This window comes from Chrysochloris asiatica, unplaced genomic scaffold (genome assembly GCF_000296735.1).
Source record: "Chrysochloris asiatica unplaced genomic scaffold, ChrAsi1.0 scaffold00040, whole genome shotgun sequence".
Lineage (NCBI taxonomy): Eukaryota > Metazoa > Chordata > Mammalia > Afrosoricida > Chrysochloridae > Chrysochloris > Chrysochloris asiatica.
In genome coordinates, this window is record NW_006408558.1 from 14,888,389 (window position 1) to 14,915,357 (window position 26,969).

A 26,969-nucleotide genomic window follows, 5' to 3' on the forward strand; every position below is an offset into this window, starting at 1 on the left:
GAAGTTATTTATGTCTTGGTGATTCTTCTTTTGGGGTCTATCTTGTCTGGAGCTCATTTACCTTCTTGAATGCATATCTTCTCATCTTTCATGATATTAGGGAAGTTTTCTTTCAACAACTCTTAGACAATATTCTGTTTTTTAAAAAAAATTTGTCTCCCCCTGTTCTGGAATTCCAATTACACACTATCCTCTTGATAGTGTCCCACATAAACCTTAGATTTCCCTTGGACGTTTTTATTCCTTTTTTGGGGGGTTTTCCTCTAACAGATGAGCACTGAGAGCCGTGTCTTCAAGCTCCTTAATTTACTGAGTCCACTGATTCAAATAATTTCTTTTCCCTTTCAATGTATTATCTACTTCTGAAGTCTTATATGAATCTTCTTGCTTTCTACTTGCTGTTTTTGTATGGTTGACGATTTTTCATTTTGTCCATCTGTTTAGGGTTTTCCTGAATTCGTCTACAACGTTGCCTGTGTGTTTCCCGATTTCATGTACAGGCTTCTCTATCATTCTCTCCATCTGATGTCGGGCCCTAGATACCATTTGTTATTCGGGACACCCATTTCTGGTATTATGTTTTCTGACTGTATTTTGGTTACTTGTTTGAGGTGTTCTGTCTTGTTTCTTCATGTAAGATGAAACTGACTATTGTCTCCAAGACACTGTGGTACCCCAGGATTTATATTTAACTGATGACTGTACGGTGCTCGCTGTCTGTCTAGCGTAGTTGCAGGCAGCTGGGTCTGCTGCTGGTAGCTGACGATGGTTGACGGGGGATTCAGGACTGGGTGGTGGGGCATCCTCAGTGCGTGGAGCCATAGGAGGGAGGTACAGATGCGGGTGGGCTGGATGGGTGCAAATACTGTCTACCAAAACCAAACAACAGCAAGAAATATCTAACTAGCGTCCAGAGTAGGTGACGGTGTGCCTGATGCCCAGCCCCGGGCGGGGCAGAGGCAGAAGAGTGAGCTGCGTGGGTGAGTGTGCAGACTGGCTACACCCCCAGCTGGCATGAGGAACAGGGAGCACCACGCCTCCTTCGCCATCAACTTCTAGAATGAGGCCTCGCCTGCAGTTCGCCGTATCGACCAACAAACCAACCGGCCAAAGCTCAAGATGTCTGCGTCGGCCCAGGCCCGCCGGCCTGCCCTCCAGTGCAGCTTCCTCTCTCATCCCGCCCTCAGTCCCCCGTCGGTCGTGTCCTGTGAAGCCCACTGTTCCCGGACCACCACTCACGTCTTCTACTTGGGCCTTGGTGCAGAGGGTGTACTCACGTGTCTGCCTACTCTGCCATCAAGCTACCTGACCTGAAGCATGTTAGCACACCTCAACTAGTCTTTGCCCCACACTCTTGGGAGCCACCACATAGCTCGCAATGCGCTCACCACTGCTGGGAGGGGCGGTGGAGTGGTGGGACACAGCCACCTACAGAGCTTGTAACAACCAGGAACCACTGATCTCCTGCTCCTCACCTGGGCCCTCCCGTAGCAGGTCCTTGTCCAAGCACCTGCACTGGGGTTAAAGGTGTTCCTTGTTTTGTTCCTTTCAAGACTGTCATGTTTGCAACAGGAAATGATAAGAGGACAAAGAAGGCAGTGTTTGAACCATCCTTTTACAGAGCGGGTATGACTAGAAACTTTTTGTGATGTTTTCTCTCCATTCAAACAAGTAATGACAGGTTGGTATGCGATCTCGGGCAGGGCAGAGGTGCAGGGCTCTGGGTTTACCTGTGTGTTCTGTGTGGGAATCTGCAGCAACAGGGCCAGTGCGCTGAAGTCAAAGGTTTCATCTAAGGCCACAAGTGCGCCATGCACGCCGCTCTCTAGGAGGTTGTTTGCATATTCTTTGAGACCGATGGACAGGATCCAGCGGATCACGCGATCGTTGCTCCAGACAAGTACGTCTGTGGGAGAAGACAGTGATGGTAAGAAGCATCACAGAGCTGCCCCTGCCCGCGGGAAGAGGATCCCACCCTGGTCCAGGCCTTCCCCCAGCCCCATGGGACCCTTCCATCAGATCTGACACTTCAAGGGAACCCAAGAGGGGTGGTGTCAGTAGGGAAATTTTGCTTCTAGACAAGAGGAAATGAGAAGGACCCAGGGACAGCTGAGAAGCTGAGAATCTACCAGCACCTTTTTCACATCTGGGTGCTGAGCGAGTCAACTCCATGCCCACTCTCCATCTGGAAGCCCACCTCTACCTTTCTCACTTTGATATTCTCCATCATATAAGGAGTCTGGTGTGGCGCCCTGGGTTAATGCTCCAGACTGAAAAGCTGTTTGAACTGCAAGGCTGGTGGTTCAAACTCACCAGCTGCTCCTCAGAAACCCTACACAGGGTTGCTCTGGGTCGGAACTGACTTGACAGCACTTCACAACAACAACAACTCATGTAAGTTAGTAGCTTATGAAATTTGCTATCTTAGAGATCTAAAATCAGTCACTTCGTAAACATACATACAAATGATCACCGATCACTTGCAAACATGGCTTTCATCAAGTAGAAACGGACAGAACCACAGTTCGCCTCTAGTGCTCTTTTCTGTGTAACAGGACACGTGTTGTACATAGATGTCAGACAGTACTGCTATGGCATCACAGAACCCTTTCTAGGCTGACTGCCTCTGAAGCCAGTGCTTGCACGACTCTAAACCGCAGCCCCCTTCCACTCCCCAGAGAAGTCTGCGCCCTTCAATTTACATCAGAACCGCAGTTTCGCATCATTGAAGGCCTCAAAATCATGCCTCTTTTCCATGTTCCTTGAGTTTGGGAACAAAGAAGTCTGAAGGCGTGAGACCAAGGTGGTAGGGCGGATGGGGTCAGGCTTCCCAATGAAACTCTCACGGGGTAGCCCACCGCTGGCACGGGGAAATTCCTCAGCACCATTCTCCTGACCTTTTCTCACCGATGCAGCGTTTTCCATTTTCTGAAAGCTTCCTGTGTCCTTTGAGGAAATCTATCAAGACGACTTGCTTGGGAGCCGTAACCTCCCGAGCTGACCTCTGTGTCTTGAACTGAAGTGGCCCAGCAGAGCCCCTCGGAAGCCACTACCCTGACTGCACCTTCTCTCTGATGGCCCCCAGTGACACACACAAGGTGTCTTCCTGACAACTTGCTGGCAGCCATCCAGTGAACCGTATGTGTTGAAACAAGCTGTGTATGAGCTGGAACCCCAATAGCAACACTTTTTGACTTACCCACCCCCGACCTTGTTTTCTGACTGAAACACCTCTCCCTGCCTTTCTGCTGAAGCCCCGCTCCCCACCCAGGCCCCATCACGGGAGAGCGGGCAGCAGGACCCTCTGTGAGAACAGCCCCACACAACCACAAGGCCTTGTGACGTCCTGGGGAGAAGGCTCCGCTAGAGACGCTTCAACTGCAGACTGAGGGCGTCAGCTCACGTTGCCTGGCCCCGTCCTGTGCTCTCCACACTTGGTGGGAGGGGGAAGTGGCGGAGGGCCCTGGCCTCTGGGAAGCAGGCGTGCGCTCAGCCAACGGAACAGAAGATACTGGCCTTTGACTTGGTTCTGGCTTTCTTCCCTTTTCCTTTCCAGTTCTTTCCGGTCGTAATTGAGCCTGCGCAGGCACATGATTCCACACTGGAAACTGTTTCTGTTTAAACACAAATAAATAGAAAGCTTCTTCAGAGACGGGGCAGTTAGACATCCTTGATGTTGGTCAGGAGGACAGAACGTGAGTCCATCTACCTGTGAAAGCTGTCCACCATCTTCAGCTGGCCCCGCAGGTCCTTCTTGGTCAGGTGGTCCAGCATCCTGGCGTCCACAAGGCACTCCATGAAGTAGCTGCGATACTGTGGCAGGCCCAGGCTGGGCAGCCACTCGTTACCGATCCACTCGTGGTTCATGTCCCCATATGCCAGCGTCTGTTTGCAAGAAACAGGGAAGATTACTCTTGGGCAAATGCCCCTGGCAGTGGTCACAGGGGCAGCTTTGGGCATCTTTACACTGGATGTTTCATCTACTGCATGTTCTCCAAGGCTGACTGACTGGCAACCACTTTGTTCTTTTTCATCCAAAATAACCTGATCCGATATTTGCTAGCTTTTCAATGTCAGTAAAATTTTAAACAAAAAGGAAGCAAACCACTAACATCTAAGACTCATTGGTGCTTTTAAATTGAACGGATTTACCAAACCACAAGGACTATGAGCGATTACAGACTTCTTTTGAAAGAGTTTCTGTTATAGCAACATAACAAAGAGTGAGCACGGCTCATGAACAAGTTTGAAGGAGCAGCACTGCTTACATCCATCCGCTCAGGAGAAACATCTCTGGCTGGTTTCTCATGCAAATACGCCCCCATCCCGCAAATGCCCTAGACAAAATAGCGATGAATTTCAAAGTCAGGAAAGGAATGAAAAAAGTCTGAAAACAGAGATACACCAAACAACAACTGAGAGAACCGAGAGCTAAAGTAGACTGCTGCGGGGTAACCCCTCTGCTGGGGGACGACTGGACAAGCCAGCTGCTCCAGAAGATGGACGTTCCTGTCAACCAAACTGACCCAACTGGCACTTAGAGCTCCCTTGGCTCCAGGTGAACAGGGACGTCCATTCACAGAGACCCACGAATCTCAGTACATCCAGGGATAGAAACCACGCAAAGGATATGCTCTGGTCCCGGAAGCATTAAACTAGGAGTCATCAACTTAAAGGTAGCCCCAAAGTGCCCCAGTAGTCAGAAGTTACAAGGAAACTGCAAAATAGTTCAGCTGAATGGAAGGGACAACACAATACATCTACCATGCATGGGACGCTGCACCAGCAGTGTTTTGAGGGTAATTTATAACATTAAATGCTTATTAACATTAGAAATGAACAAAAGGCCCACATCTACAAGTTAAGATTCTACCTTAAAAAATAAGAAAAAGGTCAAATGAAATTCAAAGCTAGGCTAAAGAAAGCAAGACACCAGGAAAGTCAGCAAAGCAGAGCAAACCTTAGAGAATAATCAATGAAAATCTGGTTCTCGGTAACTATCAGCACACTGGCAGACCTGTAGTCAGTCTACTCCAGAGAAAAGACAGAACACAAAGGACCCAGTCCTGCCAACCCGGAATGAAAGGGGAGCTATCACTACCCTGACAGACCCGCTGGCCGCAGCAGTTTACTCAAGACAAAAGACAAGACACAAACGATCAAATCTCCTCTGTCCAGAATGAACAAGCCCTGAGCGGATAAAAAGGGAACATGTAAAAACGCTTCAAACCACTATGCTGAAATGGACAAACTCCGTGACGGACATGGACTTCCAAGGCTCACATGCTCAAAAGCAGATAACACAAATTACCTTGTATCTCTCAGACTGGAATTTGTACTTAAAAATCTAGCCACACAAAAAACACCCCAGACGGTTGTCTTAGCGATTGCTTTGATACCAAAACCAGACAAAGATAAGAAAAGGACACACCAGTATCCCCCAAGGGCACAGACACAAAAACTTTTAACCAATTATTAGCCAAGGAAACCAACAAACTCTGTGGGGTTTATTCCACAAAGTCCAGGTGGTTCAACGTCTGGAAATGGATGCAAGTCACCCCACTGACACCCAGATGATCATCCCAGAAAGATACAGTAAAAGCACTGGAGACACTCACAGGGCTCTGAGGCAGCTGGGGATGAAGGAAGCTGCTTCAACCTGAGCAAGGGTGTCTGCCCAGAGCTGGCACCACCCACTGGGGGGTCAGGCTGCTCACTGCTGCCCTCCAGAAGGCCAGGCACAAGGAAAGGATGTCCATCCTCACCAGAGGCACCAGACAAACCAGAACGAGGCCCATGAATCGGAAAAGAAGCCAGCCAAGTTCACCTGCGCAGGAAATGGATCTACAAAAGAGTCCTTCAAACTAGTGATGGATACAAAGCCAATACACAAAATGGAGCTGTCCTCCCCCACACAACGCACAACTGGAAACTGAACAACCATTTATGAGAGTGTCCTAAAACGTGACATCATTAAGAGAATATCAGTAACATAATTTTAACATGATTTGTCCACTGAAAAAGGACACACACATCAGAGAAAGGTGCCTGGCGTTCTTCAGCTGAGGCAGGCTCAGCTGCATTCCCCAAAATTTTGTAGTCACGTTTCGGGGTTCCTGGAAACAGTAACTCTCACCGACCGCTACATGCGGTTTGCAGTGACAACCGCCATGTAACTGATGGTTATTTTGTTCCAACTCCCACAAGATGCTCCAAGTCTAACAAAACAAAACGGTCCCGATTTTCTCGAACCTACCAGGCCAAGAAAACAAACCGCTCTGAGTCACTGTCCAGATACCCAATGATATCACCATGGTCGGGTTGCTACTGCATGCTTCACTCGATACTTCCAGTGTTGAGTATCTGGTACTGTTTTCTTGCTCGCTACGTGTTCTTAAAAGAGCACAAAAAGCAAAGAAACAGTCTAGAGAATTCCATGGAAGCAGACCACGTTCACTTGTGTTTCAGTAAGTATACGCTTGCCACGGGTAGCTGATAAGGTTCCGCCTCAGGAGACCCACCATTCTCCTGGGCTACCATGGGGGCCTCGGGGGCTAGCAGGGGTGCCTGTTGCAACAGTATCTGTTCCCATCACTGAGAAGGTAGTCCCCAGTTCCAGCTGTGTGACTGTGAGCGTGGTCCCAGCTGTCCTGGTGCAGCGTGTGTGACCAGCGGCCAGAACAGGCCCAACACAGTCCATGGCCACTAACCCTCAGAAGGCCACCCCACTGCCACGGAGCGGATGGTGACTCCCAATGAGCGGGCCTGCGCACACAGAGCTGCTCCCTAGGACAGCCGGGACCGCCATCTCTCTGGGGCACGCAGCCACTGGCCTGGAGAGGCGGCAGAGACGACCAAGTCAGCAGGAGCGGGCCCCACGGAATGCTGACAGGCACCTGACTCTTCTGCTAGAAAGGTCACAGCGGCTGTCCTTCAGGGGCTCAGTGTTAAGCACTCGGATGCTGACCCACCAGCTGTGCTCCCCCAGAGATGGCCTGGGCAGCCTATGGGCACTCCTGCTCTGTCCTGTGGGCTCGCTGTGAGTAGGACTCAGCTCAACAACAACAGGATACTTTAGAGGTAAAAACTGAGAAACAAAGAGTTTTCAGCTATCAACCAGGAAAACCAACTGAAAGTGGGGGTGTCTTTCGGATGCATGATTAATCTTCTGCGGTCAGAGCGCACCGGCCATCAGTGCGAGCCTGGAGAAGCATCGCCTGCCGAGGCTTGGCCCACGTCTGTGGCTGTGGGCACGCATGTGAGGCCATTACTGGGCCCTCCTATAGCTGGCAATGTGTCAGGGGTGCCGGAAGGCGGGGCACAGCGTCTTGCGAATGAAGACTTGGGGAGCTGAGAAACCACGTGTCCATCAAGCAGGAAGAGACTGAGTTTCGGAGAATTTGTTATAAAGAGTCCCCATTAGTGAGACACCCACAAGGCCAGTGTCTCTGCTCAGAAATGTATCAGCCATGGTTTTCCTGTCAGCGGGCCTTGTCACTGAAGTCCCCTCCGGCAGGGCAGGGAGTGTCACGTCAGGAGCGAGACTCTGTAACATCATCCTCCAAGCAGAGCCACACTAAGCAAACGTTCAAAATTGTCCATGAGACGCACTCTTTGCATTCCTGCTCTCAACTCCTTCCCAGGCTCTGGAAACGCCCACCAGGGGGAAGGGCAAGGGTTGCACAGGTCAGTAGGACTCCTCAAGCCACTACGTCTAGTACATTTAGTGAAGGTAATAGAAAGTCTCCAACCTGAGCCCAGCTGCCCTCCGCATCGTCCTGACGTTACGTGGTTAGGGATGCAAAAGAACACAGCTGTTAGTATCCGTGAAGGTGGGAAGTTAGCAGTTAAGAGGTCTGCAGTGGGGGTGCAGCTTACCTGAGTAAACCACTTAAAATAACAAACACGCACAAAACAAAGCGTCATGCAAAATGCATGCCAACAACACTCCCCATTCCTCATGCAAGGAGCAGACTTGGGTGCAGGCACCCCGTGGATGGCGGCACTGGGCTGCACCGTCCCTCCTGAAGAATAGCTCGGCTATGTCTGCTCTACGAGCGAGCACACTGCAGGCCAGCTCGACTGCCATGAAGGACGCACGCGCGTCCACACCAGCCCTTAGGGGACACTGTTCCTGAACTCTGTTCTTCTCCCAACCCCAAGGCAGAGCACCCACATGTGGGTGGGTGAGGAGGGTGCTGAGAGCCCAGACTAACCGTTTGAGGCGTGGCCGCCAGCGTTTCCATCTCCTCGTGTGTTAACCAGACATTTCCTGTGGTCTATGAGGACCCAGGTGACCGTCCAGTCCAGGCCGAGGGAGCAGTGAGAGAGAGGAAAGGTGGCAGATACATGAGGTGGGGGGGGAGGGAGGGTACAGCGTTTCACTTCAGTGTTCACACCCCCGCAGCACCTCACCACACACACAACACACACAGACTGTATCAGCGCCCCCCAGGGTCACTGGACCATCACTATCACAGGATAAGTGCCAGAGCCTATGCACCCCCCCACCCCCAGGTCACGCGCTCTCCTCCCTACATCACCACTGTACTGATAGCATCACATCAGGGCTAGCGCTCATCCCTCCCCATGGGCACTGTGTGCGGCCAGCACCAGGGAGTCCTTGAGCTCGGCTCCACGCACCATAGCCCCCCACCCATGGTCACTGTCCTGATACCACAGCCCGCCCCCCTGTCACTGTCCAACACCACAATCCCCCCCAAGGTCACTGTCCAATACCCCCCTCCCCCACATGGTCACTGTATTGTCAACACAGGAGTTTTCGAGCCCCCTCCCCTCCCATATCCCTGCACTGTCCCCACCATAGGACTTCTAGAGCTTACCCCCCTCTCTCCCGGTCCCTCAGGTCCAGAGCTAACCCCTGCCCCCTCCCCACCCCCATCTTCCCAACAGAGACACGTCAGAAATTAAAGGAAGAAAGTACACTTTCTCTTCTGAAATTAAAAACAAGTCTCAAGTAACTGCTCAGAGTGTTTTTGCCCACCCAAAGCACAACGACAAAGAACAAAAATCTCGCTGGGCATTATGGTAACCCTGGTGACTAGAGCCACCTGGCCGTCTGCTGCGGGCGTCTCAGGAGAGCTCAGGTGAGGTCTGAGCCTTGCCTGGTGCTGGGTGAGCCGGGCTTAGAGTTTAGTCACCACGGCGGGCACTCAAGAGGAGCTGGCTTGTACCAACTGTGGGGACACCTCTCCCGCTGCAGTGCCTCCGGGACCACTGTCCATGAGACCACTGGGGCGGGAAGGGAACCGGCTAGGCAGAGACCCATCAGCCTAAAGAAGGACAAAGGCCTACTGGCCACTACCGTGGTGCTGTCACGGAAAGACCGACAGACGAGCAGCAATAGGGAGCCTTCAACAGTCCGGTCGGGAGTCTGCTTTCTCCCCAGAGAAGACTCAGCTCGGAGGAGCTTGGGAGCCAGCCTGCTCCTTCCTCCCAGCGCCCATGGGTGCACTCTCAGAGCCTTTAACTTTCTGAACTCAGAGACCCTCTTGCAGGAGTTCAGGTCAGACACAGTACAACACTGGGGGTCTCACTGGTTCTTTTTTTCCCCTCCCAGTTTAAAAACTAAAAAAAAATTGTACCATAACTGGAATGAGGTAGAGAGAAGCTGGCTGTTCTGACCAGTACGCCCACCACAGTCACATGGGTCCTGCCATGTAAGGGGTCCTTCCATGTGGATGAGCCCCACACCCAGTGGGTGAACGGAGGCTCAGAGGACATCTCCTCTGGATCCCACTCAGGAACCCCGACCACAGTGCTACAAGTGGGTGGTCCCTTTGGGGAAGGGCAGACTAGAGGGCCCAAGAGAGAGCTGGGCGCTCGTTTACTCCGTCAGATGCTTGGCTTAGCACGTACCTGTACAGGGCAAAACCCAAGCCCCAGGTCAGGAGCCCCCGGGTGGCAGAAGTGCTGTGAGAAAGAACCTGGCAATCTGTTTCTGGAGGGCACAGCCTTGGAAACTCTATGAGCTGTTCTACTCTGCACACCTGGTGTGGCCGTGAGTCGGAACCCACTCGAGGGCAGTGAACGGACCGTCCAGCACCAATCGTGACCAGGCAGTGAGCTGCTTCAGTATAAAGCATGGACTTTTGAGTGCTAACTTTGTCCTTCTGCAGGAAGCCCTCACCCGGAAGTTTGCTCACTGCTATCGCATCCGGACGTTCTAAGGAAGCTTTCGGAAAGCATCCAAGAAGGCGCCGTCTGCGAGCCTCAGGAGTGGCTGGCTTGAGTCTGAATGCAGGGTGCATGGAGTGTTCCCTACTCCCTTCCCACCCTCCGAAGGCACACACGCATGTCCACCACCTACCGTCCTGGATGTGGGCGGGGCCGACGGGCTGGTCAGGGACATGATCTCCTGGATGGCCAGTCGCAGCTTCAGCCGGTGTAGGGGATTGCTGATGCCGATCTCGCGCTGGATCTCCGTGTCTGACAGGGCCGACATGATGGCCCCACTCTTCACGTTCGCCCGGCAAGCGGCCACGTACCAGGCTGGCATCCCCACCCAGAGCTGGAGATAGGCGAGAGACGAAGACCAGAGTGTTAGTTGGCCTGGGCAGTGGGCGCACCAACACTCATGATCTAACGGGTGTGACTAGGTAGGAACACCAGGATATACCTCCAGCCACACAACGACAGTCGGCCCGTCCCACTGTGCAAACGGTAAGCCCTGTCTCCGCGCTTCCTCCAGCAATTCGTGCCTGCAAACAGGAAGAGTCCACATGTCACCTCACTTCTGCACGCATGTGTGAACACAGGGGAACACGAGTATCTCTTTGGAAAGGCCCCCAGCCTGAGAGGATGCTGTCCCCTCCCTTCCTCCGTGTCCAGCTCCATCCACCTGGCGTGCGTCCACGCTGACCAGGAATCCAAGGGAGTCACTCATGGGTGTGCACCGGCAGTCTGAGAGCCTCTTAAGCACAGGGCTTCTCAGCAGGAGTGATGGTGGAACACAGCAGGAAGGAACGAGCGGTCCCTAGTGTGCTCTGCTCTAACACTAACTCGACTCCCTGGGAAGCACTAATGGTTAACGTGACGCTCCTAACTGTAAGGCTGCTCGTTCAAATCCATCCAGAGGCACTTGGGAAGAAAGGCCTTCTGAAAAGACAGCCACGTACAAACCTCCTGGAGCAGAGTTGCACTCTGCCGCAGGAAGTCTCCATGAGACTGTTCAGTTCAAGTGGCATTTGCTCAGTGAAGCCCGGCATGCACTCCCCTAGTGCTTCAATGGGAGGGTCCCCACTGCAGCTGCTGTGCCCAGTGTTGGTAGGCCAGGTCCCAAGGGGGCTCTGGCACCCGTGGGGAGGACAGTGGGTTCACCTGCTCAGACTGGGATGGTACTGCAGGAACATCCTTAAAGACGATTTTACCCACTTGCTCATGTGGTAACACTCCTCACTCGTGTTTACCTACGGCGTATTTGAGTTACAACAAACCACTCGTTTCTTTCGCACGTCTCATCACTAGTAACATGCACTATGTACAAGGTTGCAGTGTGTGGTTTGTCCACGTCAGCACTCTCACCATGGCTGCTAACAGGTGTACTTATAAAGGTAGTGATAACAAGAGTCCCTGTAGAAGGAAGGACACCGTGTTTGGGAAAGTGGCATGTCAGAGGGAAAGAGCAGGAGCCCAGCTGGACAGACGGCTGGTCTGACCCATAGCTTCCGATGGCTGCGTGCCGCACAGAACTGCAGCTCACGCCTCGAGGTCTCCCGAGAGATGGACACCTCCCAGGTGCTTCCTGACTATGGAGGTACCTACCGGTGCTGTCTACGCCACACCCAAGGCACTGTGTAACTGACCCCCAGGCGCTGACCTCAGGGGACAATGAGGCTGATCCAACAGTCAGGACCAGCAATGGGCTTCCGGGTGGGGGGCCGCGCACCGGCACATGTCCACTTGGGCCCATCTCTATTTTACTGAAGCCATGCTTATCAGGGTACTGAGTGGTTTCAGCAAATCCTCAAGCTCTCAGAAGGCGTGGTGGCAGCAGGACACAGAGAGAGGCCCGGGGAGGTCCCTGAATCTGTATGCCAGCAAATGAGAAGTGGGGGTGCTGTGGGGACCCCACGGCTGGTGGGCAGAAAGCAGTGCTGCCTGGCACATCGGCCGTCAGAACTGCACAGACAAGCAGGACGTGCGGCTCTGTCCCAGCCCACATAGCATGTTGTGGGCACGTTAAGCCCTGTCACTTCACATGTGCTCCACATGCTCCTCACAAGACCACAGAAAGGGGGTGTTGCCACGACCCCACCATGCACACAGGGAGACTGAAGCTCAGAGGTGAGAAGGAACTGGGACAAAGCTACCAAGCGAGTTGGCACCAGAGCCAGGACGCAGCCTTGAGCGACCAGCGTTATCTCCTGTTAGTATCTCCCTCGGGGTCAGGCCCATCTGCCACGCACGCACGCACGCACGCACGCACGCACGCACGCAGCCAGGCACGACAGATCAACAGACTTGTGAAGAAGACAACATGATGGAAAGAAAACAGACAAGGAGACAAGAGAGAAAAGAAGCAGCAGCTTACTTTTTTTGAAGTTTACGATTTTTTTCTGCCTGGCCTCCTAATTTGCTGAGTCCCAGGGCGTCTGGAGATGAATTCTCGGTTTCAGAAATTCCGGCTACGAGGAAGGATAAGAGGCCAAACCGCCAGCATGTTAACATGGTGAGCAGGTGGGCAGGAGACTCTGGTCACACACGTTTGAAGTGGAGGGTCAGTAGTACAACAGCAGACCCCCAACGAGACGGACCGACACAGGGGCGGCATCGAGGGTCTCAAGCACAGCAGCGGTTGAGCAGCTGGTACAGGACAGGCAGGGTCGCCATGAGTGGGCGGGCCACCAGAGCTCCTTGTGCAAGGCCAACAGTGTGTCTACAGGTTATTCCTGACCAGATACACCCCGCACAGATCTGCCCAGGAAACAGACACTTTCTGTCCACAGGAAAGGCCGGGCCACTGAACCCTGTCAACCATGACCCCACACCTGTGCCGCCTGTGCCCATGCAGGACGCCCGTGAGAGCAGTGGTCACATCCAGCGCCCACCCTGCCCACCCGGGCTGCTGAGGAGTATAGAGAGACTACCCTACCTGGACCCAGGGCTTCCCTGCCCGCCTGGCCGGGCCGGCCCTTCTCTTTCTTCCCAAACAGGCGGCCGATGGAGGACTTGATGCCCTTCTTCTTCGGAGCTTTGTGGAGCGAGTCCTGACTACTGTTACTACTGCTGGGATTGCTCACGGGGCCGTCCTGGGAGCCTGTGGAGCTGCGGGTGGAAGATGGTGAGCTCGCAACCACGCCCGGCTGAGCTTCATTTGTGAGTCGGGGCAAAGTGCTCATGCTTTTTGGTCTAGTTACTACAGCTCTCTGAGAGTCAGCATCCTAGCTTATTTGATGTTTGAAGACTACTGGCAACTTTCATTTGTCTCTATATCTCTGCGTCCTATTTTGACAAAATAATGACGACTGCAGTAAACAAATCATCCTTCAATAATTTCTGAGACTTTAATTGTACACTGGGACATAACACCTACAGAGCCTGCTGTAAGGAACTGGAGATGACTAGAGGTAGACATTGAATCTCACAGCTACACTGAAAAAACGTCTTCATGGCGTAGGCTTTAACAGGACTGCCAAGTTCCTGAGATGAAAGAACAGTGCGGTCTTGTATTCGGAGCATCTCAGCCCCATGACCTTGGACCTCACAGCTCTGATAATGGCTCTTCCAACTGCAGAGCACACTGCCCAAGTCCCCTTAGCACATCTGCTCCCAGAATGCAGTGTGCACAGGGTAACATGGTCGGGGTGGGGGAGCCCCCTCTCGATGGGCTCTGCTGAGGGGAAGCAGCACCTCCCAGTGCCCGGCCAGCGCTCCCTCAGCCGGAGAGCCCGTTGTCCTGCGCAGCCAGTGGAGCCGCCAGCAGAGGAGCACAGTCTTCCTCTCTGTGGAATGGGTGTGGTGATGATGACAGGTGGGCTCCCCGTCATGTACAGCTGACCCGCCTCCCACACGCAGGGAGCCAGCATGTTAGTGACAGAGCCACCTCAGGGACACTGACCGGCCAGCACCAGAGCAGCCAGACTCACGATGCGGTCAAGAAGTAAGGTTTCTCTAGACTCGCTGACACAGGGACACCCATGGGTCTTGAGAGGTTTCTGCCTTTAGCAGAGCGTGACCACATTACGGTTCCATCTCTGGAGTCTGCCTTCTCTGACCGCCTGGCCCCCTGACACAGGTTCTGACAGCTGCCCAGAGCCAGTGCATGCCCATCCTCCCTGAACACCTCCCTCAGGTCAGGGGTGGTCATGCTCCTTACTTCCGGATGTCCTCGTGGCTGACCGTGTGTAGCCTGTCCAGCCGGAGTGATCGCGGGGAGGAGGGTGGGGATGTTTCACATTTTATTGTCGTCTTGTCGTCTCGTACCTCTTCTCGGGAAGCTGGCAGCTGCGGGGTGAGAGGAGAGGGGTGAGGTGAGGATCTGTGAGTGAGCCCTGGGTCCGGGCTGCCTCCCTCTCCTCTGCCTTGGGCCGCCCCTCACAGTACTCGGCACCACCCCCCTGGAGTCCTGAGCCTTGAGGACACGTCAGAATGACAAGTGCCTGAAGACCCGCTCGTCCTCGGTCTCTCACTAATTCAGAGCTGAGAACAGTCTCCTTCAGCTATGGGGTGCCAACGAGCCGGCTCTGACTCAGTGACCCCACGGAACACAGGGTTTGGAACGTGCTCACCTCGATGGGCGCACACCGCAGCTGGTGGGCTTCAAGTGCCAACCTTTCAGTTAGCCAATGTGCCACTGAGTCAGTTCCGACCCATAGCAACCCTGTACAGCGTTTCTGAGGAGGAGCTGGTGGATTTGAACCGCTGAACCACCAGCCTTGTGGTTCTCAGTCCAGTGCTGATCTTATAGCATCACACCAAGGTGCCACTTTTTGTTGTTACTAAGTGTCGTCGAGGGAGTCCTGGTGTGGCGCTTGTGGGTTAATGCACCAGACTGCAAAGCCGTTTGTACTGCAAGGTTGGCGGTTCAAGCTCACCAGCTACTCCTCGAAAACCCTATACAGGGTTGCTATGGGTCAGAACCAACTCGACGGCACTTTACAACAACAAGTGCCGTTGAGAGTCAGGGCGTAGGATCGCCAAGGTCTCCTTAATAGAAACACTACTACAGGGGGCGACCACCTCTGGGGACAAATGGTCCACATTGTCTTGTCTGGGAAAAAGAAGTACTTGAGTCAGGACCTAATACCCTTTCTGGCAGCCCTTCAGACTTTGGAGTTGACGACAAGAAATGAGCGAAGGTCCCTGACCCACTCAGGGTGGGAGCTGTGGACCGACATGCTCTATCTGCAGCTTAAGCACGTTTTGCGGCACGCGGCTGTGAGGAGCCCAGCACTGCGGTCCACTGGCGGGCTCCCTTTCAGTAAAGGAACATGGCTGTGCTAAGTGTGATGGCAGGAAGTGAGCTGCGCAGACTGAGTGGGGTTCTAAGGGGGTCCTGACAGGGTCCTGCAGAGACCATCAATCCGATCGCAGCGCCAGGATAAGCGGCAGGTACAATGCACAGTGGAGCTGTGTGCGGTAAGACTCCAGTCTAAGCGAGAGCTAGACACATTGTCTCCTCTCCTGTTTTGGAATTGCAACGATCTGACAGGAAAAGACTCTAGTGGCCAGGAGTGATGACTATGACGCTCCACAGGGATGGATTTTGGAGCAGGGGAGGGGGCAGGCCCTGGGTCAGGTGCACTGACTACGCTGTAAAGAGCCACCAGCGCTCTGTCCACCTGCCACAGCCCAGCGCTCACACGCCAAGCTGGGCTACGTCCTGGTGGCCTCTGCTGGAACTGGGGTGCCGTGTCGGGGTGCGTCAGTTAATACTGAAGCCCTGCTGGACGCTCCATGCACACACACACACAGTTCAACCCACATATCAGGCCCAGAACATGGCTTCCTCTAAAGAAACACAGCCCAGCTGAGGCGCTTCACGGCAGCCACGTGAGAAAGCATGCCGTCACCTCCTTCATTTAACCGGCAAGCAAGCAAGCTGGGGGCCCTGGTCACTCACACACCAGAGCTGGGCTGGGACAGGCTAGGATGGAAGTAGAGAGAGGCAGCAGGGACTGTGGTCCCATAAGGAACAGCCACGAATCAGACCTGTGCCTTGTGCAGCATGCTTCCTCCAAGAACAGGGGCCTGAATAATGGAGGGGCCTGGCCCCGCCCCCCATCAGGGAAGTTCTAAGGCGGCTGGAGGTGACGCAGCGACACGCAGCCTGTGAGTGCTGAGCCCTGGCCGCACTGCGCTGCATGCTCGCTGTGTGGCCTCGGCATGTCTGTGAGGAGCCACTCTCAGCTGCGGCCTGGCCTGCAGTCAGAGGGATAAACACGAGCTTTGATGAAGAGGATGACTACAGTGGGGCTTCTCCAAATCCAAAGGTGATAGCTCTGGCTTTAATAACGTCTCAGACTTAAAACTACACCTGCTCTCAGTGACACACAATGCTGTTGTTAAGTGCCATCGAGTCAGTTCTGACTCACAGCGATCCCGTATAGGGTTTCCGAGGAGTGGCTGGTGAGTTTGAACCACCGACCTTGCTGCTCAAACAGACCTAGAGGTCGAGTACTTACCCTATGACACCACACCAGGGGTCTACAACAGAAGGCAAAAAAGCAAGAGCAAGGCAAATTCTTAAGTTTGTCCCAATTTTCTCTGAAAACGGATAATCGCCAGCATCCATCATCACACATTTTCAGGAAAATTGCAATGATTCATTATTCTCTAACAGCACAGTGTGACCCCTGGGGAATTTGCACTTCTCATTACATTCTGAAGAAACAAACGTATCTTAGGTACAGAACAGTTTACCTTTCTACGGTGCTTCCTTAAATCGCTAGGCTGAGAGACGCATGCAGAGAGAGAGAGAGAGAGAGAGACCAGATTTACTGCGGACCCAGATATTCACAATGTAGTGATCGGCACACACAAAACATTACAGTGGGAACGACAGGTTAGACATCAGTGAGATCAGATCTAGAAACGTAGTGTAAATATTTTCCCATCCCTCATGTGAACTGTAACATCAATCTAAGACTGTAGGCCTCCCCCACAGACACCCGTTCCTACTATGTACTGTTTATTAAAACATGGCACTCTATAAACAAAGGGTGCTAAGAATTGTCTATTTTAGGGAAAACCTCTCTGCAGCATGGTGGTAGTGGTGGGCTGTGGAGTCGGTTCCGGCTCATGAGTTTCTGAGGCTGTAAACCTTTACAGGAGCAGAAAGCCTCATCATTCTCCCGGGGAACAGCTGGTGGTTTCAAACTAGTGACCTTGAGGTTACCAGTCGGACTTGTAACCACTACGCTACCACGACTACTAAATGATAAACATGTCAGACTTTAAAAAACAAAACCACCTTACCGAGGGAATGTGATTGGAGTACCTATTATACAATGTTACAAACCTGTACTTAGTCACTTACCGACTTACTGGACATTAACGTAACATCCTCACTTAGAACTTGATCTACAATGTCTCAAAAATAAACGGTATCAAACCCAAAAAATACAGGAGACCAAAACCTAGCCTACTAGCGAGCAGGTGGTGGTGGTACAAATCCACAATTCACGGGAGGTATTTCCACAGAAGGAAACTAGCCTCAGACATTATGCTGTGCATTTCCAAGTAACGGACTGAGCCATGGGAATGCGAGCAACCTAACGAGAAGGCTGACTAGTCAGCCTGTGTGCTTCTTCCATAACCCTGCTGTGCGGGCGGCTCTGAGCTCTGAGCAGGAAAGAGTTCACCTACGAAGCCCACGGCTGCTCCACAGTGGGCCTAGACAGCCGGAGAATGCTTCGACGTACCTGTGCCTGCAGCCACTGGACAGACACAAGCACCGCACATGGACGCTCTCCCCTCCCCGACCCCCCCATCTTTTGTTCTGAGAAACGAAGTCTGAGCAGAAGAAAAAATACCAAAACCAAAAGCCACAAATGAAGCCACTCTACCCGAGACCCCCACCCCACCCCAGTGCACAGCTGGGAGGAGGCGCGTGGTTGAATGCGTACTCAGAGGACCTGGGCCAAGCGCGGGTGGGGCGCCCCTCCTGGGCACCATCTCAGTGACACCAGGCCTGCCCTGTGCTCCTTTACGCTTGTCAGACCATCTATTCCTGGAAACCAAATACCCAGCCGGCTGCTGCTGGCTCAATTCCGAGGGTTTCCAGGGCTATCACCTTTACAGCTGTTGGTGGATCAAACCACCGACCTTCTGGTTCACAGCGCAGTGCTTAATCAGACGGCACCAGGACTCCCTGTCTATTTCCAGAGACCAGAGACACTCCCCCTGCTGGCTGCTGACAGGGCCCACAGTCACACTCACTGGCCATGGCAGGATCTCAGTGGAATTGGCAACGCACTACTTGCTGAGTGATGGGTGGCAGGTGCTTACCAGGGTCATGATGCCCAGCCGGTCTACCTCCCGGGCTGGACTCTGGGGGATCCGTCTTGGGGTGGAGCGACCACTGCCTGGAGGGGAGGCAGCGGGGTGTGGGGGGATGGAGCTCATGGATCTGAAACGACCCAGGTCACTCAGACTCCCACTCCCGACTCTGCTCTCGATCTCCTCAGCCCGCTGCTCAGCACTTTCCTTCTCTTCCTGGATCAACCTGCAATGAAGCAGCGACAGGTGTGTCAGTCTTGCGCACCTGCGGGGACCTGGAACCCTGGCCCCCCTTGCTGTTCCTGGTGTAGCACCCAACGTGTCGCCAGGATTCTGAACCCGAAGGAAATCCCAGCCAGCCTGGATGAGAGCGGAGACCAACGTACATGAAGTCTCCTTCCTAAGCACCAGAGACTTCCATCACCTAGAGCGAGCAAAGGCTACCAAGCTCTTCAGCTTCAACACAACCAAAGACTTCACCCAAGGGTGCAAGTCGTGAGACAACATGAAAAGGCTGGGGTGGTTTTGGGTTAAGCATTTTAAATTTAAATACCTTGAGCCCCACCTGGCTTTCCAGACTCAGGCTGGCTGGGCCATAAGTGTGAACAGTTTTCCCCCAGGAGTAATTGATGACACACCCCAAACCAAGCGCAAGGCCACTGCCATCGAGCCATGCCGACTCAGGGCTGGAGTCCTGGGGTGGCACCGTTCGATCAGCACTGGCTGCTTACCACAAGGTTAGCAGTTCAAACCCACCAGCTAGTCCTTGAAAACACCATACAGGGATGCTCTGAGTCAGGGCTGAATTGAAGGCACTTAACAACAAGCCTTTACAGGAATAGACAGCTTCACCTTTCTCCTGGGGACTGGTGGGTGGGTTTGAATTGCTGACCTTATGGTTAGCAGTCCTGTGCTTTCCCTACCAGAGCTCCTTAATGATGCTGTTGTTAAGTGCAGCAGTTTGAAACTACCATAATGATGACATAGCAGTTTAAATATTATGACTGCGCCGATCATAACGATTCTAATAGTTAAGTTCTGGAACCCAGTGGTAACCTTCCCATAAAGTTCTACTTACATCTCCTACGGGTGCTTTGTTGTTACTGACAGGACAAGAAGCCTAACCGTCCATTTACACTAGTTTAACTTGTTGCATAAGGAAAAACCACTTTTAAGTAGCAACACACTTGTAAACATTAAAAAATACATGTAGATTATGTTCTAACATGCATATTCTCAAAATGACAAGGGCTCCCTTTTCAAATGTGTTTAAGGACAGCAGATGAGAAGTCGGAGGGGTGAGGCCAAAAAACTCAGGCAGTGGATCTATCTGCGTTCACTTCAAACCTACAGCTCTGTGTCCCGCTCACCTTTCCTCCCTCACAAAGGTCCCTAGCAAGCTGGGGAGAGTCCAGCCGCCCACGTCAGCTACCTGGGACCTGCCGAGCACACGGCCATGGCACTAGCTGGGCTCTAGTGCGACACCCGTCATCCTCTGGCCTTCCCCTTCAGGGACTGCCCGCTTTAATGGCTGACGTGCTTTCTAAAGCAAAGAGCTCAAGTGTCATGTGAGGAAAAAGACTCCGAGACACCCAGTTCTCAGTCTCTTCCAGACTCTGGGCTCTGGGTCAGGGCGTCCGCCTGCCAATAAGGCCTCTGTCCCAGCATGCTCTCTTCTCACCGCTCATTCAAGGCACTGAGCTCCCCGCTGGGGCTCTCACTCCAGGCCCATGATAGCTGAGTCTGATGAGTCCAGACTTGGAATGGTCACACAAAATTCAAGGACTGGACTTGTACGTGAGTCACGTATGCCACGCTCGGCAGGTATGTGCATCATGTGCGGGTACACGGCTCAGGATTTAGGACATTCGCCCTCTCTCCCTTGTATGCGTGCTGAGAGCGGCCCCACCTACCTGATCTCTTTGTTGATGGCATCCAGCTGTTCCTGAAGCATCATGGCCAGCGTCTGGGCGTCTGCCTGCCCACTGGGCGACAGGAGGTCCACTGAGCTGAAGAGTGCATCCCTGTCGTCTTCCCCGTCGGACACATCCACGTCACTCTCAAACGCCTGCGCGACGTTGGCCAGCACACTCGCTTGCTGGGCGCGTTCCCAGTCCTGTTCGTTGAGTGTCTGTACCTACCCACAAGAAAACCAGGTCTTCGCAAAACGGAAAGGCAGCACCAGCCCTGGGAACCAAAGTTTACCAGAAACTTCCTAAAGGCTTACATGCAAGTCTGAGAAATTCTGGAAAAATGGGCTATGGTGACAAGCTGGTGACACTACTAAGCAACGGCTATTGATGGCGGGAAGGACTATAAAGCTTCTGTGAGCCTGCTGTGTAACCTCAATGTCTCCATGTGGACACAAGGCAAACACAGATACGCCACCCACAGCCACACTCAGGGGGAATTTAAGAACAGTCACAAAATCTTCATCAGTTGAGTTGTCAAACACAGTAATGGTTGTGAGGACCCGGCTGCTGCGTTTTGTTCCACATGGGGTTGCTCTGAGTGGCAGCTGACTCGATGGCACCTAAGCACAGCCGCAGCATTTACACATATCATCAAATAATATGTAACTACTCTGAGCTTCAAAGGCCTTCCTTCTCTGAGGCTGCTACTAACAAGCACTGAAAAGGCAAAAACTGGCAGCAAACAGGAAACTCTCCATGTCCTGATGAGGTTCGTAGACTAACGCGCCCTCGTGTGCTCCTACAGAAACTGCATGTGTGAGGGCTATAGAATCCGCTCTCCTTCCAGGGGGTTCGTGCCTGCTCCCCTTCTTCTAGCCTACCTATCTTCACTATCAGAGGACGACATGCTCCACAGCTCAGAGGAGAGGCTCTCAATCTGCCCTCCGCCCCCCTGCCCAAGGATGACCGACGAGGGCCAGGACCTCATTCCACCTGCCCTCCTGTCCTTGGGAAGACAGACTCCCCCTCTGAGCTCCACTGAGTGCCACCAAACAGCTGCCCACAGCCTGCCAACCCCCACACCCCCAGACCCCCCGAGCGCCCTTCGGCACGATCGGCTGTGGAAATCTCCCACAGTCTATGGCACCACACTCACTGACCACTTCACACGGAAGTCTCCCAGGCCCCACGGCACCACAAGCAGTGACCACTTCACGCCACTACAGGTGCTAACCACTTCCTTGGCCTAACACCAGGCTCAGGCTCTCTGCCCTTCCCATCCTCTGAAGCATCCAGATCCCTTGGCTCCAGACCCCACTGGCTCCTGGTCTCCTCCGACCTCACTGGCCCAGTCTCTCTCCCTTTCCACCTGCCCCAATCTGGGACCTTGTTTCCACAACCAGGCACCCATATGGTGCCTGATAAGCATAAGCCATATGCTTACGACTCCTGAGCTTTGGTTTCCAGCCTGAATTTCTCACTTGGGGCCCAGACTGGAACACCCACCTGTGCTCAAACACCTGGCAGGCATGTCAGCTGTGACCCAGTCAAAGCTAAGCCTGCCTCCCCAGCTTGCAGTTTTCCTAAGTTTAGATAGCAGACTCCCCCAGCCCCAACTTCCAGGGGCTCAGTCTCAAGCCCAAGCTATCATGGCTCTTCATTCTTTTTCACGTCACACCCAACCCATCAGCCAAACTCAATGGCTCTACCTGACCGCACAGCCACGATCCAATCACCTTTCCCGAAGTGCACACTCCCTCCCATGCAGCCCTTTCAGGCTCGTCAGACTGTGAGCCTCGGAGCAACCCTCCAACAGCTTTCCATAGTGTTTGGAGGGAAGCTGACTCCTCACATGGCTGCTGCCACAACGGTGCTCTTTGTATGGTTGTTTTAAAATATGCCCTGAAAGTGCACTTTGGGCAGTAAGGCCCCCGAGGACTGGAGCCCTTGCCTTGGACGGCTCGTCTCGCAGAGCAGCCAGGCGGCCTTTCTGGGTGCGCCGCAGCACCGAGCCTGTGGTGCAGCCATCCATGTGGCTATCCGCCACGGGGAACCGGAAGTCTGGGACACTGCCCAAGTGCGGCCGGCTGAAAGGAGAAGACAAAAGAAGGGCTGTTATTGGAAGAGAGCAAATTCATGTTATTAGCCAAGCTGGAACAGAGCAATCTGGTAAATACGGATTTTCTGGTGCAGTTCTGCACTCCTAGCTGACGGAGCCATACAGTCTCCTCGGGCCAGAGCCCAGGGCGGACTGACAGCTGCCCGGGCAGAAGAGGATGGAGAGCCACCTGGTCCTACATTGGCCTTACAGTGTCAATGGCTGACCAGGAAACCCAAGTGGACAACGCAGGAATCTGCTCTGCCTCTACGTGTTCCACCAGCTGGGAATGCCGTCTAAGGGGCTGCTGGGGGCACCATGGGGACCACTGCAGACACGCTCTGAGCCACAGACTGGCCTCCTATCTGGAGTTGCTGACTCTAGAGAACACCTGTGTGCCGCCTGGAGGAGGAGCCCAGGTAGGGACCTGTTGGTGGCGGTGAAGCAACTCAGTCCCAGCCACGGGCACCTTCCCTCCTCAGTCCTGCTCCTGCAGCACTTTTGGTCCACGCACCCCTCCTGGTTCTCCAGGAAAGAAGGCCTCAGACCCCAGGGCAGGAACGCTGCTGGTTGGGTTCGGTGCAGTGAAGCAGGACTCCGTGCTCCAGCCCACTCCAGCTGCAGACACAGCCTACCACCCACTTTGTGTCCAACCAGGAAGTACATGTGCACCAAGAACAAGAACAGAAGGTCTTCGTGACGCTTTCTATTAATTGTTGTGAGAGACCTGTTTCCACTTGGACCGTCAGAGATCCCCCTCTTCACTAATGAAATGTCTTGTTTGTTCTCAGCACTGTCTCTAGTGTGATGGATTTGGGGTTCCATCACGTTGCGTGTGGGGGTTCCTGTGGCCTCCCAAGAGTGACAACCTGTCCAGCCATTTTGGGCCCCCAGGCTGGAGTCGCTCCCTTCTCCTGCGCACCTCTACCTGCCCTAGCTGGTCCCATCTACCTGTGGACGTCCACTTATCTATCGCCCCTCTCTCCCTCCTCAATGGAGGCTGTCACAAAACAAGACAACTTGCTTCACCGTGGAGTCACGTACAACGAGCTGAGAGCGTCCCTCCCTCTTAAAGTTCTGTGACATGCAACGTACTTCATCCTGCCTCTTTCCACTGCCCTTCTCCTGAGCCACCCTGGTGACCAGGGCCTCCGGCCTGCCTCTCCTCACCAGGCCCACCCGCTCCCGCCTCCTGGGGCTACCGGAGCAGCACCCCTGGCTGAAATTCAGGCTTGTACTCTGCCCCATCTTCACACATCTTTCTGCCATAACTGGACTGCACTGTGAGCTTACGGCACCATCTCTCTGCTCCCCTTGCGACCAAAACTCCCAAGCGCAGTGTACACCTATGCATCACGCCCACGTCCTCTCCGCTCCTCCTTCCTTGTACCTCACTGAGCGAGCAGCGGGTGCTTCCGCCAGGCTAACAACACTAGTCCCTTGTCACAAAATCGAGCCACTCTGTCTTCGTCACCCCCCTCCTGCCACTTCCCTGTCCTCCTCTTGCTTTCAGCACAGACAGCCACAAGAGCTTCAGAATAGCCCGAATGAGTACATGCATGGATGTCGTACAGGCCCTGAACTTTCTCCTACACCAGACTAAGATCACTATTCAACCACTTCACCAAGGTCTCCTCAAGTTCACCTCTCACTCGATGACACTTGTCCACAAAGGAGAAAAACTAACGGTGTGACGCAAACAACTGCCTCCCGTAGTGTGAGTCAGCAGCTGAGGGCTTTTCATGCTGGGCACCTGCTCGAATCCTACAGCAGCCCACCCACGTGGAAAATCTTGTGTGGGCAAATGTGCGCAGGACTCCAGGCCACGAGTCCGTGACGGTCAAGGTAGGCCTTCACAGCTGAGCTGGGTCGCCTCCCTGGGCAGACTCCCCAGCCTGTGAGGGTGACTGTCACTCACCTACTCCGCCCACACACCCAAATTGTCATTGCTGATTCTCCACTTTCTGCTCCCTGGGCCTCCTGAGGCCTGCAGAGACGAGGCGCTCTTCCACCTCCAGACAAAGGCTCCCTCTCGCCTTCTGTCTGCTCCTCCTGGACAGGCTGAGCCACGAGCAGTCAGGCCAAGTGTTACAAGGATAGGCCCTGAGGACCCTGAGGAGATGCACATACCCGTGGTGAAGTGGAGCACCCCGCAGTCTCATCTGGTCTAGTTCAGCCCTCAGTGCTTCAATGTTTACTACGAGCTGATCCTGCAAAACAGCCAACGACAGATATTTGCAGCCACCTTGGTCATGTGCACCACACGAAAGCAGTCATCACACCACATGTTCCTGGGAACACTTTCTGCACGCAGACCACCCAATTCAGCTCTTGTGAGCCACAGAGGACGAGGAGCTGCACGCTGATCAGAGAACACCCCAACAAATACTACGCTTTGGTAGAGGGGAGCTGGGCGTCTCTGCAGTGTGTGTGTATAAACAACACCCACTTTCCACTGGACGCACTTACCCATGGGTTTTACACCATCTCAAAATCAACAGCATTCACTTATACTTGCAGGTGTGATCTGATTTCTGCTCATGGCAAAATGAGTGAAACATAGAGAGCATTTAGTCACCAGAACCTTCTAGAGATGTGCTCTCTAAACTAGGATGCAGAAAACTCTATGGCATCAAAAGATTTCCATATTAGGAGAAAGAAGTCACACGGCTCATTGCTGTTTTGTTATTGGAGCTATAGGAAAGCATAATGCGCTGAAGAGGCTGGAGCTAAAAGAAACAAGTCTCACCTGCTCCATTGCACGCCTACAGTGTGGCCTCTAGACACCTGAAGTCACAGCCTGTGAGCCAGCACTGTGCTTTGCTACATGAAGATTCGTGCTAACGGCTTCACTTCTCATGAACCCAGGACTCGGAACCCTAGACCTGGCGCCTGCCACTTTCCCATAACACATCCAGAATAAAACAGGTCCCTCACACAAACCTTGTTGTTGTCGTTAAGCACCGTGGAGTCGATTATGACTCACAGTGGTCCTGTAAAGGGTTTCCTAGGAGCAGCTGGTGAGTCTGAACCACCAACCTTGCGATTCAAACAAGTGCTTATTGTACAGCGCCATATGTACAAACCCAAGGCGCTAAAAATCTTACATCAGCACGGTACAAAGGGTAGCAAGTGTGAGCAAGCCCCCCCCACCCCCCAGCATCTCCAGGAATTACACTTGTGACAAACACGTCACTCAGTTCCCGAAGCGTTTGAAAAGCCGCAGTACCTTGTCGTGTTGCGTTTCTTCTAATTGCTTTTTTGCACTTTCAACTTCTCGTAACAGAGAATTCTGGAAGAGATACAGGGTGTCAGTGCCGATGCTTTAGAAATGTCCCTTGGTAAAAGGACAAAGTTGCCTTTCTGATTTTTGGTGGTTTGTAAATTACCCTAGAACAGGGACAGGCCATAGCAGAGCCAAACAGCCGAGGAGGGTGTAGGGACGAGGTCCTAGTAACAACATATCGTTTCTCGTCTCCAAATAAAATTTACTTCTAAATGTTCTAATTAAGACATGTCCCACTCATGGTACCAAAATCAAAAACAACCGATGCCATTTTGTTGATTCCAAATCACACAGACCCTGTAGCTGGGCCACTGGGTTTCCACTGGCTGTCATGAGCCCTTGGGATACAATATGCCAAGCACTGGACTGTTAACCAAAAGGTCAGCAGCTTTTTGGAACCCACTAATTGCTCTGTGGCAATCGGCTTCCGTCGTGAAGATGACAGCCTAGGAAACTCTATGGAACAGTAATATTCTGTCAGAACCAACCCAGAGGCTGTGCTCTGGTTGGTCTATAAGGAAGCAGACTGCCACGTCTTCCTCTCATGGTTGGCCGGTGGACTTGAAACCACAGACTTCAAACAACTGTTCCACCAGAGCATCTGTTTCATGGTGAAATGACTCAGCCAGTCAACTACTTTCACCTTAAGTCTTGCAGCTCACTGAACACTCGGGAAACCTGAAACGGAGTTTCCATGGGCATTCAAATCTCAGAAATGTATTCCAACTTGAAGTTTAGTTGGCTGCTGGATGAGGAAAACAAGAGTCACGGAGGTCTGTGGTGATGTCAGCAGTGTATGTCACGTGGGTTGTGAGATAATTGAACCAACTTAGACAACAGTCACTGGGGTCTGTGGCGATCTAAGTAGGGTGTGTCATGTGGGTTCTGAGATAAAGTAATCAGCTCAGACAAGAGTCACAGAGGTCTGTGGTGACGAGGTCTGTGGTGATGTCAGCAGTGTCACGTGGGTTCTGAGATAAAGGAACCAGATCAGACAAGAGTCACCGTGGTCTGTGGTGACGTCACCAGTGTGTCACGTGGGTTCTGTGATAAATGAACCAGCTCAGACAAGTCACGGAGGTCTGTGGTGACGTCAGCAGTGTGTGTCACGTGGGTTCTGAGATAAAGGAACCAGTTCTGACAAGAGTCACTGGGGTCTGTGGTGACGTCAGCAGTGTGTGTCACGTGGGCTCTGAGATAAAGGAACCAG

General features: G+C 53.0%; 1 protein-coding gene across 2 annotated transcripts in view; it reads right to left on the minus strand.

Moving 5' to 3' along the window:
* PPFIA1 (protein tyrosine phosphatase, receptor type, f polypeptide (PTPRF), interacting protein (liprin), alpha 1) overlaps positions 1 to 26,969 on the minus strand; it is a 102,121-nt gene that overhangs the window by 11,973 nt on the left and 63,179 nt on the right. For both annotated transcript variants that reach the window (XM_006860819.1, XM_006860818.1), the window contains exons 11-23: positions 25,703 to 25,765; positions 24,604 to 24,683; positions 22,327 to 22,462; positions 20,376 to 20,599; positions 18,472 to 18,688; positions 14,339 to 14,466; positions 13,115 to 13,287; positions 12,554 to 12,647; positions 10,640 to 10,721; positions 10,331 to 10,531; positions 3,710 to 3,885; positions 3,517 to 3,614; positions 1,731 to 1,906 (exon numbers count right to left, since the gene is read on the minus strand). In XM_006860819.1, coding sequence (XP_006860881.1) covers positions 1,731 to 1,906; positions 3,517 to 3,614; positions 3,710 to 3,885; positions 10,331 to 10,531; positions 10,640 to 10,721; positions 12,554 to 12,647; positions 13,115 to 13,287; positions 14,339 to 14,466; positions 18,472 to 18,688; positions 20,376 to 20,599; positions 22,327 to 22,462; positions 24,604 to 24,683; positions 25,703 to 25,765 — 1,848 coding nt within the window. The remainder of the gene's footprint in view (positions 1 to 1,730; positions 1,907 to 3,516; positions 3,615 to 3,709; positions 3,886 to 10,330; positions 10,532 to 10,639; positions 10,722 to 12,553; positions 12,648 to 13,114; positions 13,288 to 14,338; positions 14,467 to 18,471; positions 18,689 to 20,375; positions 20,600 to 22,326; positions 22,463 to 24,603; positions 24,684 to 25,702; positions 25,766 to 26,969) is intronic.